At 41.5% G+C, this 15,195-nt stretch overlaps 1 protein-coding gene across 1 annotated transcript in view; it reads left to right on the top strand.

The window, feature by feature from the left end:
- hhat (hedgehog acyltransferase) overlaps positions 1-15,195 on the top strand; it is a 133,032-nt gene that overhangs the window by 52,553 nt on the left and 65,284 nt on the right. Inside the window, exon 9 of the mRNA XM_038992012.1 lies at positions 15,048-15,083. Within this exon, the coding sequence (XP_038847940.1) occupies positions 15,048-15,083 (36 nt within the window). The remainder of the gene's footprint in view (positions 1-15,047; positions 15,084-15,195) is intronic.

Genomic DNA, 15,195 nt, shown 5'->3' with positions numbered 1-15,195 from the left:
TGCTTGGCTCATGTCTGTTATTTCCATATAGGCTATGTAACTATTTGTAAAAAACTGCCCATTATTAAATTGGTGAAATTATTTAATTGAGCTTTTATATCTTTATTACTCGTTTTCACTTAGCTACTTTTTTTTATTGTAAAATTGTTGAGAGGTTAACCTGAAAGTAAGTATCTCATTGCAATGTGTACTCCCATGTATATCGTGTAAATGACAGTGCTGAGAGATCATGTATTTTCAGGTAGAGAGATACTCTACCTCGCGAAGCAACATCTGCTCTCTGTCACATCACAATTCATCATTCTTCTCTCTTCTGTAGCAAGTGTAAAGAAACAGACTGGGAAAGTAGATGCACATTGGGATTATGGTCATTGTAGTTAATTACCAAGTCTTAGCTGAACTTTGTAGAAGATTGGCATGTTGAAACTACATCGTACAGTTCAGGCTGGATCGGATTTATCTATAGAGAAACTTTGATTGTGTACATTGAGCTCACAGAAAAAAATGAACAAAATGAAATTCAAATAATTGAACCGATGTCAGTCAATTAGTTGTTTAAACATGGAAAAATAACCAACATTTTGGTTAATCGCTCAGCACTAATGATAAACAAACTTGAACGAAAGGGGAAAAGATGGCCAGCATTGTTTTTAGATTTGTAGCTCGACAAAACATTGAAAATACATAGGCCCTTGTGTCCTCAAATGTTATGTAATCTACAAATCTCACATTAGCTTGTAGAACTAATGAAATGAATCGTGGAAGTCTAATAACTTATTCCATTCTACAGGTATTTTTTGCTTGTCTCTTTATTTTCATAAACCCTAGAGGCTATGTAGCTTCTTCTCTCATGTTGCGCTCTTATGCAGTCACTTGGATTTTTCTTTACAGTTGAGTTTCCCTGCTCGTGTCAGTATACAGTAACTTTAAAGCGCAACTGCCCCTAAAAACCAACTTCTCATTTAGAGACAGCCTATGTGGCGTTGAGTCCGAAACATTTATTCTGTCATAATATACTACAAAGTGTAAATAGGATAATTTTGGTCACAAAGTCAGTCTCATCCAAAAGTTTTGTGAGACTTGTTCGTGACTGCATCACAACGTAAATGAAGGTTGGGTTTCTTTCAAGCCTACCCACAGCTGGCAGCACACGAGTAGTTATCAATTCGTAGTGCAGCTGCATGTGACCCGGTTGTAATGCCTGTGGTAAATTTGGGTTGACTCTGGATATCCTTATGGGGCTAGTTAAGGACCATCGGTAAATTACCCAATGTACATGGAACAATATGTTAATTTCAATAGCTCCAAATTTAAATGATTTCAAAACCTCAAACCAACTATTAATTGTAGGAATTCATATACACATTTTTAAATTATTTAATGAGAACTAAAAGGTGTCCGTCCCTAACTAGCCCCAGAAATAGGCTATCCAAAGTCGGGTCGCACACCAGCCGGCTGAAGCTAATTGGCGAAATAATTTGTCTAACTCACCCACATGCGAACACACACGAGACACCCACATCAAACCACACCTCGAAAACCAACTCACGTTTGAATTCAGTCATGACCACTAGCATTTCTTAATGAACCAAATCTAAAACGAAGCCAAATCAGGAAGTGCAGTTGCACCTTTAAAACAAACTAATTACGTCACACCTCTGCCTTGCTACCTTTCAGATGAGCTGAGGAGGACAGATGAGAACAGCAGGCCAGTGGAGCACTTAGAACAGCAGCAGCCAGGGGCAGCTGGTAGGGAAGATGATGATTTAGGTGACCCAGACACAGGCCCAAAACAAACAAGTTAATCTACCCCAGTATCCCCTTGACTGATTTGGAAAAACTGAAGAGAAACACCAGACAAGACACAGACAGCAACAGAAGAGTAGATGATGGGGAGAGACACCAGACAAGGCACAAAGACGGCAACAGAAGAATAGGATATGATGGAGAGAGACACCATGAAAACAGAACAGGCCATAACAGAAGAAGATAGACAAAGGAGACAGTAAGAAAAAAGTACCTGAGAGCGCAAAAGACAAGACATAGAGAAATTGACAGCAGAGGGCACATGGAGAGAGAACAAACACACACACGCACGCACCTCTTTGGACACACCTGCTCATTCCAGGGTTTTTTCTTTATTTTTACTATTTTCTACATTGTAAAATAATGGTGAAGACATCAACACTATGAAATAACACATGGAATCATGTAGTAACCGAAAAACTGTTAAACAAATATTTTATGAGATTCTTCAAAAGTAGCCTTAATGACAGCTTTGCACACTCTTGGCATTCTCTCAACCAGCTTCATGCATTTCAATTAACAGGTGTGCTTTGTTAAAAGTACATTTTTGGAATTTCTATCCTTAATGCATTTGAGCCAATCAGTTGTGTTGTGACAAGGTAGGGTTGGAATACAGAAGATAGCCCTATATCCATATTATGGCAAGAACAGCTCAAATAAGCAAAGAGAAACGACAGTCCATCATTACTTTAAGAAATGAAGGTCAGTCAATCTGGAACGTTTCAAGAACTTTGAAAGTCATTTCAAGTGCAGTCACAAAAACCATCAAGCGCTATGATGAAACTGGCTCTCATGAGGACCGCCACAGGAAAGGAAGACCCAGAGTTAACTCTGCTGTAGAGGATAAGTTCATTACCAGATAAGAGTTACCAGCCTCAGAAATTGCAGCCCAAATGAAATGCTTCAGAGTTCAAGTAAAAGACACATCTCAACATCAACTGTTCAGAGGAGACTGCGTGAATCAGGCCTTCATGGTGGAATTCCTGCACAGAAACCACTACTAAAGGACAACAATAATAAGAAGAGACTTGCCTGGGCCAAGAACACAAGCAATGCACATTAGACTGGTGGAAGTCTGTCCTTTTAGAGTCCAAATTTGCAATATTTGGTTCCAACCGCCATGTCTTTGTGAGACGCGAAGTAGGTGAACGGATGATCTCGGCATGTGTGGTTCCCACCGTGAAGCATGGAGGAGCTGGTGTGGGGGTGCTTTCTGGTGACTCATTCTGTGATTTATTTTGAATTCAATGCACCCTTAACCAGCATGGCAACCACAACATTCTGCAGCGAATAGCCATCCCATCTGGTCTGGGCTTATTTGTTTTTCAACAGGACAATGACACAACACACCTCCAGGCTGTGTAAGGGCTATTTTACCAAGGAGGAGAGTGATAGAGTGCTGCATCAGATGACCTGGCCTCCACAATTACCTGAGCTCAACCCAATTGAGATGGTTTGGAATGAGTTGGACCGCAGAGTGAAGGAAAAGCAGCCAACAAGTGCTCAGCATATGTGGGAACTCCTTCAAGACTGATGGATACGCATTCCAAGTGAAGCTGGTTGAGAGAATGCCAAGTGTGTGCAAAGCTGTCATGAAGGCAAAGGGTGGCTACTTTGAAGAATCTCAAATATTAAATATATTTGAGTGGCGCAGCGGTCTAAGGCACTGTATCTTAGTGCAAGAGGCGTCACTGCAGTCCCTGGTTCGAATCAAGGCTGCATCACATCCGGCCGTGATAGGGCGGCGCACAATCGGCCCTGCATCATCCGGGGTAGGCCGTCATCGTAAATAAGAATTTGTTCTTAACTGACTTGCCTAGTGAAATAAAGGTTAAATTAAAAAATGATTCCATGTGTTATTTCATAGTTTTGATGTCTTAACTATTAGTAAAAAAATCATGCCATTGCACCAGTTTTAGCTGGATAGCTAATTTTAATCTGTAGTCCATCTGGGACACAGACAGTGATTGTCTCATCCCAGACAAGGCATTGAGTCACCTTAGTGCAGGGCTGTTCAATTCCAGACCTGGAGGCACGAAACACTTGTGTTTTTTGTTTCTACCTGGTAGTTAAACTCACCTGGTGTCCCATGTCTAAATAAGTATCTTATTAGAAACCACCCAAGCCCGACAATGAACAGTCCTGCCTAAGAGGGCCAGACCAATCCCAAGCCCAGTAGGACAGTGTCCACGAGAACGTTCATATATATTGTTGGTTGGAGGCACACCAAGTGTGCGTCCCAAATGTTTGGGTACAGACTTGGATAGTAAGACAGAACTCTGCAGGCTATCTTTGCAGTAGATTGCAACACCACCCCCTTTGGCAGTTCTATCTTGGCAGGAAATGTTATAGTTAGGGATGGAGATTTCAGGGTTTTTGGTGGTTTTCATAAGCCAGGATTCAGACATGGCTAGGACATCCGGGTTGGCAGAGTGTGCTAAAGCAGTGAGTAAAACAAACTTAGGGAGTAGGCTTCTAATGTTAACATGCATGAAACCAAGGCTTTTACGGTTACAGAAGTCAACAAATGAGAGCACCTGGGGAGTGGGAGTGGAGCTAGGCACTGCAGGACCTGGATTAACCTCTACATCACCAGAGGAGAAGTAGGATAAGGGTATGGCTATAAGAACTGTCCGTCTAGCACGTTCGGAACAGAGAGTAAAAGGAGCAGGGTTCTGGGAACGATAGCATAGATTCAAGGCATAGTGTACAGACAAAGGTAAGGTAGGATGTGAGTACATTGGAGGTATTGAGTAATGATGAGACAGATATAGTCTCTAGAGACGTTTAAACCAGGTGATGTCATCGCATATCTAGGAGGTGGAACAACATGGTTGGTTAAGGCATATTGAGCAGGGCTAGAGGCTCTACAGTGAAATAAGACAATAATCACTAACCAGGACAGTAATGGATGAGGCATATTGATATTAGAGAGAGGCATGCGTAGCCAAGTGAACATATGGGTCCAGTGAGTGGTTGGGCTGACTGGGGACACGGTGATTCAGACAGTTAGCAGGCCGATGCTAACAAGCTAACAGTTAGTAGTCCGGGGCTTAACAAGCTAGCAGTTAGCAGACCAGGGCTAGCAAGCTAGCAGTTAACAGACCGGGGCTAGCAAGCTAGCAGTTAGCAGACCGGGGCTAGCAAGCTAGCAGTTAGCAGACCGGGGCTAGCAAGTTAGCAGAAGGGCCTTTGGGGGACGTTGCGATGGAGGTAAGTCTCTGTTTTTGCCTCTTCGTGCGGTGACATTGATAGACCAGTCGTGGATTAGTAGGGTTCCAAGTAGCTCTAGGTAGCTATCAGGCCACGGTTAGCAGAATGGGCCTTCAGCGGACGTCGCGCCTGAGCGGCCTGTTGGAATCCTCGGGCAGATTATGTCGGTATTCCATTCGTAGAGGATCGGCGGTGTTCCGTTCCCTGTACCGGCACTAGAAGGGGTCCGGATATTGTAGCCCAGGAGTGGGCTTTGGTGGTAGCACAGGAGCCCTAGCCGGGCTAGCTTCAGGCTAATTGGTGCTTGCTCCGGGATGGAAACGCTAGCCAGGAGTAGTCACCCAGGATTGCGTTAGCTAGTTGCGAAGATCCAGATGAAAATGTTCAGAGTTTGCGGTAGGAATCCGGGGATATGGAGAGAAAGAAGAAAAAAAGAAATAGGTCCGTTATGCTCTGGTTTGAGTCACGTTGTTTGAACTGGCGAGAGCTTTCCGAGCTAAATGTTAGCTGATGACCACTAGCAATGGTTTGCTGACTGATAGCTGGTAACTAGTTAGCTGGCTAGCTTCAGTTGAGGGATTCCAGATCCGAAGTAAATAGAAATACTTTAGGAAAAAAAACTGATCCACGCCACATTGGGTGAGGCGGGCTGCAGGAGAGTATTTAGAAGTTGAGGTTTAGGAAAATATTTAAAAAATATATGCGAAGAAAAATATGTAAAAATATATATACAAGGGACAGGACAAAGACGTCTGACTGCTATATAGGAAATATGGTACCATTGGGATGCATGACCAATCACCACCCTGTCCAGACTGCACCCAGTGCCCTGTCTTTCCACTGTAATCTAATTAATGGTCCATGCTCCTTCCAGCAGCCTACATTAAGGGTAGACACCTGGAAGGGAGAAGTGAGGGGACTGGAGGCTGCTTAGCTTCTCTCTGATTGGTAAAGGTCGGAGAGTCAGAGGTAAGAGACGAGAGGCAGCCGGATAAGTAAATTCCCTGGAATGTACACTGTATTAGCTGTGTGGAAAATCAGATCAGAAGCACCCTCCTGTGAGGGCTAAAGAGAGGAGGTAATGAGTGTCTTTCTCGCTCTGTGTGTGTGGCTACGCTATAGTCTAATTTGGGTAAAAGCTTATTTGTGTATCACATTTTACATTCTCTTTGGCACCTTATATAGTTATTTGCCAAACGGAACAGAATTGCTCATAAAACCCACTCCGGTGTGATGAGACAATGCTCAGGTCAGGTAGTAACCGCATAATTAACACATTATACAATGGGTGGGTATAATGCTGATTGGTTAAAACCGCATTCCAGCCGGTGTCTATTCCACAAGTTACCACCGGCTAAATATATGACCTTAAAATGCCCATTTAATCTGTTCCATCTGACTGTGCAATCCACTGTCTCATCAGCCCAGCCGAGCAATTTATAAACTTGATCTCCATTATAAAAAGCCTTTAGACATTTCTTTTTGACTAACATTTAGCTTTCAACAGCAAAGATTTGTATAAACCTTGCGGTCTATCTCCGACATTTGCAACATTGTTTCAATATTCAAATTTGATCTCCAGCTGTCCCATAGTAATGAACGTGTCGGGACGAGAGACAGGTAGGCAGTGTTTCTCAGCCAGTCCAAGTCATGAATCAGCTGGCATCATTTTTATGGATATATATACAAAGAAATGTCAATTGAAAAAAGGTAAAACGAAACGAAGTGCAGCTAGTTTGCAGTCTTTCCAGCTTCAGTTTGAAGTTTGTGTGTGTTGTTAGCTGTGTTGTTGGCTAGCTCCTCTGAACAACTGCGTCCTCCTGACGAGTGAGAACATTTTCTATGCCAGGCAAAATCGCACCTCATTACCTCATTGTTATGGATGTATAAAAATAAAAGTCCCTAGAAAACAGCTTAAACAAATGCAGCTACTTTGCTTTTATTCCGGCTGCGCTTTTTGTAAATTAGCCGTAGTTGGCTAGTTAGCAAGCAAGGGATAAGAACGTTGCCAGCCAGTATAGCAATGGAACATTTAGAACGAATGACTGGGTCGTGTCCATAGATGCATAACAAAAAGACAGAACGACTGGGTCGCGTCTCTGGCAACCGAACCGATAGAACGAATGACAAGCCGACTTGGTTAGCAACCCTAGATTTGTGTCAGGTCTATATCTTGTGGAAGAATGAAATAGAAATAAATTAATCAATAACATTTATGAAAATATGCCCACAATCATTTGAATGTGTTGGTAACCCGTTGTCTAAAAGTGATAATGCCCTCTTAGCCGGATTGGAGGAAATAATGACCCTAGCCAATATATCCTCCAAACACCGCTTCTCAAGCATTATCACTTAAATAACCACATAGTGATATATTTACATATGGTGACATACTGTATATTTTAACTAGCCCTGATACAAGGAAAACTATATTCCAAAACATTCCATACAGCAACTGTAATCAAGATTCAATACTTAATTTCCATACCACTCAAAGGTTTTGGGAAATTGGCTATGTGCAGTTCAAAAATAAAACGTCAAACTAAAATATAGTCTTCTTTTTAAGTATAATTATGTTTTCCACTTTGTTTTCCTCAGTTAATTGTTGCCATCTGCCCTGTTCTGAAAGCCTCTGATCACCCCACGGAGACAAACAAAGTTTAACGACTGCCACGAATCCAGCCTGCGCTCTATGCAGCCATTATGGTTTCTAAAAAAAGAATCCAGTACATTCCGCATCGAACTAGCAATAAAACAACGAAAGAAATTTAAGAAGAACTCAGCAACTATGTAAAGTGGGTTACTGTGCTGTTGGGTAGTGATTTTACAGAGACAGCTTCTCACACCAATTAAAGCCACAGTCTGAGATCTGGGAATACTGTATGTTTAATGGTCATTAGGGTCAGATTGGTCCAAGTGAGCCCTTTTGTCAGATGTTTAATGAAGACTTTAAATAAGGTGAAAGACAGAGACAGACTCATATTCTGATAGACTTGGGTCTATATCTTTTGCGTTGGGCTTAATGTTGATTGTAGGCTACTGTAAAGGACAAATCTGTGGAGCAAGCTGTGGCTTGATTGATTTGAAAACTCAATGCAATGGTGTGTGTGTGAGTAAGAGCGTGTGTGTACTGTACACACAGTGTACAAAACATTAGGAACACCTTCCTACTATTGATTTGCCCCCCCCCCCCCCCCCCCCTTTTGGCCTCAGAACAGCCTCAATTCCTCAGGGCATGGACTCAACAAGGTGTCAAAAGCGTTCCACAAGGATGCTGGCTCATGTTGACGCCAATGCTTCCCACATGGGGCGGCAGGTAGCCTAGTGGTTAGAGCGTTGGACTAGTAACTGAAAGGTTGCGAGATCGAATCCCCGAGCTGACAAGGTAACAATCTGTCATTCTGCCCCTGAACAAGGCAGTTAACCCACTGTTCCTAGGCTGTCGTTGAAAATAAGAATTTGTTCTTAACTGACTTGCCTAGCTAAATAAAGGTAATCATCAAGTTGGCTGGATGTCCTTTGGGTGGTGGACCATTGTTGTTACCCAGGGAAACTGTTGAACATTGAAGTTCTTGACACACTCAAACCTGTGCGCCTCGCACCTCCCCGTTCAAAGACACAAATATTTTCTTGCCCTTTCACACCCTGAATGGCACACACACAATCTATGTCTCAAGGCTTAAAAATACATCTTCCATCTGTCTTCTCTCCTGATTTGAAGTGGATTTAACAAGTGACATCAATAAGAGATCATAGCTTTCACATGGATTCACCTGGTCAGTCTGTCATGGAAAGAGCAGTTGTTCTTTTGTATACTGAAGGTAGTGTGAAAGCAAAACAACAAAATAATATGAAAAGTTGAGTCTTCATTCTTCCCCATTTTCAGCAGAGAAAAAAGGAGACATCATGATAAAACACCACAGAAATATGAAATGCTGGGGCAAAATACTGCCATGATCCCTCCCAATGTTTTGCACAGTGTATGTGTATATACAGTTGAAGTCAGAAGTTTACATACACCTTAGCCAAATACATTTACTCAGTTTTTCACAATTCCTGACATTTAATTGTAGTAAAAATGCCCTGTCTTGGGTCAGTTAGGATCACCACTTTATTTTGAGAATGTCAGAATAATAGTAGAGAATGATTTATTTCAGATTTTATTTCTATCATCACATTCCCAGTGGGTCAGAAGTTTACATACACTCAATTCGTATTTGGTAGCATTGCCTTTTAAATTGTTTAACTTGGGTCAAACGTTTTGGGTAGCCTTCCACCAGCTTCCCAGAATAAGTTGGGTGAATTTTGGCCCATTCCTCCTGACAGAGCTGGTGTAACTGAGCCAGGTTTGTAGGCCTCCTTGCTCGCACACGCTTTTTCAGTTATGCCCACAAATGTTCTATAGGATTGAGGTCAGGGTTTTGTGATGGCCACTCCAATACCTTGACTTTGTTGTCCTTAAGCCATTTTGCCACAACTTTGGAAGTATGCTTGGGGTCATTGTCCATTTGGAAGACCCATTTGCGGCCAAGCTGTAACTTCCTGACTGATGTCTTGAGATGTTGCTTCAATATATCCACATAATTGTCCAACCTCATGATGCCATCAATTTTGTGAAGTGCACCAGTCCCTCCTGCAGCAAAGCACCCCCACAACATGATGCTGCCACCCCCATGCTTCACGGTTGGAATGGTGTTCTGGTGTAAACTTCTGACCCACTGGAATTGTGATGCAGTGAATTATAAGTGAAATAATCTGTCTATAAGCCGTTGTTGGAAAAATTACTTGTGTCATGCACAAAGGAGATGTCCTAACCGACTTGCCAAAACTACAGTTTGTTAACAAGAAATTTATAGAGGTTGAAAAACGAGTTTTAATGACTCCAACCTAAGTGTATGTAAACTTCCCACTTCAACTGTACATACGTTTTATCAAATGATTTTTGTAAATAATGGGTTGCCCCTAACAGAGACATATACATGGCTCTGGCATGCACATTCACAGCTGTAAAGCTCTGAACTCTGCATTGGGCTTAAGACAGCCTGGCACTGCCACCTTGCCGAGGCAAGCATTAAAGGGGATTTCTATTCCTCACACAGTTAAACTATTTACTGCAGCAGTTAATTTGAAAATTACCATGAACACCAATCTGTTTATGTAGGTTCTCATCACATATATATATATACACTTATGTAGACGTTTATCCACCATGGCTTCTTTCAAAAGTATTGATCAGACTTTGCTATTATGTCATTGAAATTATAGGAAAATATGGATCCTGTTTTAAATTAGCAATGTATACATGCTTTCGAGCCTTCATAAGCATTTATAAGCAAAGTCACAATTTGCCAAATCTGGCAAAAAGAACAAAAGAGATCTTTAAATAGCATGGCATGATTTCTCAAGAGATATAGACCATATGAAGGCTATTAAGAGTTATAAATTGCCTTAAGTTGTTTGTTTGTGTAACCAATGTGAAATGGCTAGCTAGTTAGCGGGGTGCACGCTAATAGTGTTTCAATCGGTGACGTCACTCGTTCTGAGACCTTGAAGTAGTTGTTGCCGCGGCTTTTGTGGAGCGATGGGTAATGATGCATCGAGGGTGGCTTTTGTCGTTGTGTACAGAGGGTCCCTGGTTCGAGCCCAGGTAGGGGCGAGGAGAGGGACGGAAGCAATACTGTTACAATTGGTAACACTATTTGGATAGTCCGTTTGTAGATGCTCTACAGACTATAGTTGAAATGTTACTCATAGTCTATCTACTAACCCTTACTCTACAGTCGTGGCCAAAAGTTTTGAGAATGACACAAATATAAATTTTCACAAAGTCTGCTGCCTCAGTTTGTATGATGGCAATTTGCATATACTCCAGAATGTTATGAAGAGTGATCAGATTAATTGCAATTAATTGCAAAGTCCCTCTTTACCATCCAAAAAACATTTCCACTGCTTTTCAGCCCTGCCAAAAAAGGACCAGCTGACGTCATGTCAGTGATTCTCCCGTTAACACAGGTGTGATTGTTGACGAGGACAAGGCTTGAGATCACTCTGTCATGCTGATTGAGTTCGAATAACAGACTGGAAGCTTCAAAAGGAGGGTGGTGCTTGGAATCATTGTTCTTCCTCTGTCAACCATGGTTACCTGCAAGGAAATGCGTGCCGTCATCATTGCTTTGCATTAAAAGGGCTTCACAGGAAAGGATATTGCTGCCAGTAAGATTGCACCTAAATCAACCATTTATCGGATCATCAAGAACTTCAAGGAGAGCGGTTCAATTGTTGTGAAGAAGGCTTCAGGGCGCCCAAGAAAGTCCAGCAAGCGCCGGGACCGTCTCCTAAAGTTGATTCAGCTGCAGGATCGGAGCACCACCAGTACAGAGCTTGCTCAGGAATGGCAGCAGACAGGTGTGAGTGCATCTGCACGTACAGTGAGGCGAAGACTTTTGGAGGATGGCCTGGTGTCAAGAAGGGCAGCAAAGAAGCCACTTCTATCCAGGAAAAACATCAGGGACAGACTGATATTCTGCAAAAGGTACAGGGACTGGACTGCTGAGGACTGGAGTAAAGTAATTTTCTCTGATGAATCCCCTTTCCGATTGTTTGGGGCATCCGGAAAAAAGCTTGTCCGGAGAAGACAAGGTGAGCGCTACCATCAGTCCTGTGTCATGCCAACAGTAAAGCATCCTGAGACCATTCATGTGTGGGGTTGCTTCTGGGAGTGGGCTCACTCCCAATTTTGCCTAAGAACACAGCCATGAATAAATAAATCCCAACCATCGAGGAACTGTTTGGTGACGAACAATGCCTTTTCCAGCATGATGGAGCACCTTGCCATAAGGCAAAAGTGATAACTAAGTGGCTTGGGGAACAAAACATCGATAGTTTGGGTCCATGGCCAGGAAACTCCTTAGACCTTAATCCCATTGAGAACTTGTGGTCAATCCTCAAGAGGCAGGTGGACAAACAAAAACCCACAAATTCTGACAAACTCCAAGCATTGATTATGCAAGAATGGGCTGCCATCAGTCAGGATGTGGCCCAGAAGTTAATTGACAGCATGCCAGGGCGGATTGCAGAGGTCTTGGAAAAAGAAGGGTCAACACTGCAAATATTGACTCTTTGCATCAACTTCATGTAATTGTCAATAAAAGCCTTTGACACTTATGAAATGCTTGTAATTATACTTCAGTATTCCATAGTAACATCTGACAAAAAATATCTATAGACACTGAAGCAGCAAACTTTGTGGAAATTAATATTTGTGTCATTCTCAAAACTATTGGCAACGACTGTAAATCGTACCGTAACCTTAGCAAGCATTTGCTTATTAACAGACAGTTTGTTGATAGTCATACTATCAGTAGAGCATCTACAAATCTGGACTATACAAATAAAGTGTGAGAATTCATTTAAAGTGGGCTTTAAAGAGTGTCTGTTGAATGACATAAAATAGTTTTTATGCCAGTGGGACCAGAAAACTGCTATTGGTTGTTCACTGTGAGATAACAGTAGTAATATTGAGTCCATAACCAAGATGTAAGGATTATCTAGAGGGCCTCAGGGCAGTCACACTAACATCAAACAGACTACTGGATTCACTTTCAACTGGCTCCAACTGTGTGCGTGCGTGTGTGCTTGTGACTGGGCTGGGCCAGTGTGAGTCACGAGTCAAGCACGCCTCACATATCTATGAATGTTTGATGTGTGTCAGACTGACACTAGATACAATCCTATTGAGTTGCACCCTCTCCTGCTGAACATCCGGTCCTAATGGCCTGGTACTCAGGACTCTATTGTCCCTCTAACCACTTTGACATAAATGCAATTGAAAATCACATCAAGCACTTATCATCAAAACAATATTTGGTAGTTATTAGGATCCCCATTCACTGCTGCAAAAGCAGCAGCTACTTTTCCTGGGGTCCACATGAAACATGACATAATACATAGTACAGAACATAAGTCAAGGACGGGAATACATACATTTTAATTGTCACACAGCCTACATATTATTACATTCACACTATCTAGGTCTAATACATAATACATTGTACATAACATTATTAGTCTCTTCACAGTCCCCTTTGTGCAGTGTTCTTTTATCTGTTTTTTTTAAAACTGTTTATTGCTAGCTTGAGTTACCTGAGGTGGCGCAGAGTTCCATGTAGTCATGGCTCTATTTAATACTGTGCCTTTCCCAGCCTCTGTTCTGGACCTGGGGACTGTGAAGAGACCTCTGGTTGCATGTGTTGTGTGTCTGAACTGTTTGCCAACTGCTTGAACAGACAGTTCGGTACCTTCAACACATCAATACCACGCACAAAGACCAATAGTGTTGCAGTCGATCTCTCCTCAACTTTGAGCCAGGAGAGACTGACATGCATTTTACTGACACTTTTCTTCCGTGTACATCTAAGTGCAATACGAGCTGCTTTATTCTGGACCAACTGCATTTTACCCATGTCATTCTTTGCTGCACATGACCACACAGCTGGGCAGTAGTCCAGGTGCGACAAAACTAAGGCCTGTAGGACCTGTCTGATCAACTGAGATGTTTGAAGTAGCTTTCAAAACTGATCGGCGGGAAATCACACGGCCTCCATTTGCTATTCGAGTGCATAAAGATTACGTATTTTTTCACCGTTACTGCATATTTGATAATGGGCCAGTCTAAATTGAAACAAATGTTACATATTAGTGAAGACAATATTAAATTGAAAATAGTCTGATGGGTGAAAATATGATCTCTTGATTCGAGAACAGCTGTGCAGCCTGAGGCAAGCTTTTTTTGCTACTTTCTCAAATCATCCATAGCTGATAGTCGCATCATGCAGCCATATATGTTTTGATTTGTAAGACATACTAAGATTTTTATCATTCACAGCTAAAGTTGCCAAATAACTCTAAATCTAGCATATAGCACCTGTTTCAAATGATCACTTTTAAGCTCAACATGCCACTTCATATGCACATTCGCTCCATAATGGAAAAAATATCCTTTCTATTTTATTCAGCCAAGTTCAGTTATTTTCTTCTTGCTATAAAATCATATAAAATAAAATGACACAGGATTTAGAAGCTAGAACAAGCCTACAACCTATGGCACAGAGCATAGCCAGAAAGCAAAGACCTGCATTAGGCCAACTCATATTTTGTTCTTCTGAAATACATGTAATTCATATCATAATGTTTCTTTAGACCTGACTAAAATAAATAATGGATTTATTGTGATGGTGTATATTAAATGATTTATTCGGGTTTTTTTTGTTTTAAATGTAGATGATCCAAAGGCGTGCATCAGCGGCTTGTATGTGTGGAGGCCTGGAGATGCTAAACATGTTTATGTTAGTTAATTATCAATTACCGTGAGACCGGCAGTCTTTTGCATGACAATAACGGGCTGACAAAATTTCATGACCGCCACAGTCCTAGGCACACATACACAATCCATGTCTCAAGACTTAAAAATCCTTCTTTAACCAGTCTCCTCCCCTTCATCTAAACTGATTTGAAGTTGATTTAACAAGTGACATCAATAAGGGATCATAGCTTTCACCTAGCCAGTCTGTTATGGAAAGAGCAGGTCTTCTTAATGTTTTGTATCCTCAGTGTAGCGTGAAAAACCAAATAATATGGAAAGTTGAGCCTTCATTCGTCCCTATTTTCGTTTTCAGATAAATCATATTAAACACCAAGAAATCCTCCTTTCATATTGTTCTCGAAATTTTGGCTTTGGACTAAATCTACAGAAATATGAAATGCTGGGGCAAAATACTGCCATGATCCCAACTTTCTCTTCTCTCACTGTGCACCTGTTGAAACAGAAACATGTAGAACTGTGGAGACAAAGGGATGGCAGATCATGAGAAACAGTTAAAAGTAACAATAAAACATGTTTTATTTCATTGGTAGTTGTGTACTTTCATTTCAATCAACTGACAGACATGGTAACCAAATTGGTAAAATGTGTATATCAAAGATTTCACCACCCTCCTGTCTCCTTAATGTAAATATTTATTGTTTTCCAGACACTTTGACGTCGGGCTGTATCACTGGCTCATCAGGTAAGACTCACATTTTCAACATTTCCTAAAAATGTGTGATCATTTTAAATAGGAAAAACCTATATAGACAAATTAAGAGCAATTGTGTTAGAAATGCTATACCAAAGGATTG

The sequence above is a fragment of the Salvelinus namaycush genome, chromosome 4 (assembly GCF_016432855.1).
Source record: "Salvelinus namaycush isolate Seneca chromosome 4, SaNama_1.0, whole genome shotgun sequence".
Lineage (NCBI taxonomy): Eukaryota > Metazoa > Chordata > Actinopteri > Salmoniformes > Salmonidae > Salvelinus > Salvelinus namaycush.
This window is presented reverse-complemented; position numbering and strand designations above follow the sequence as displayed.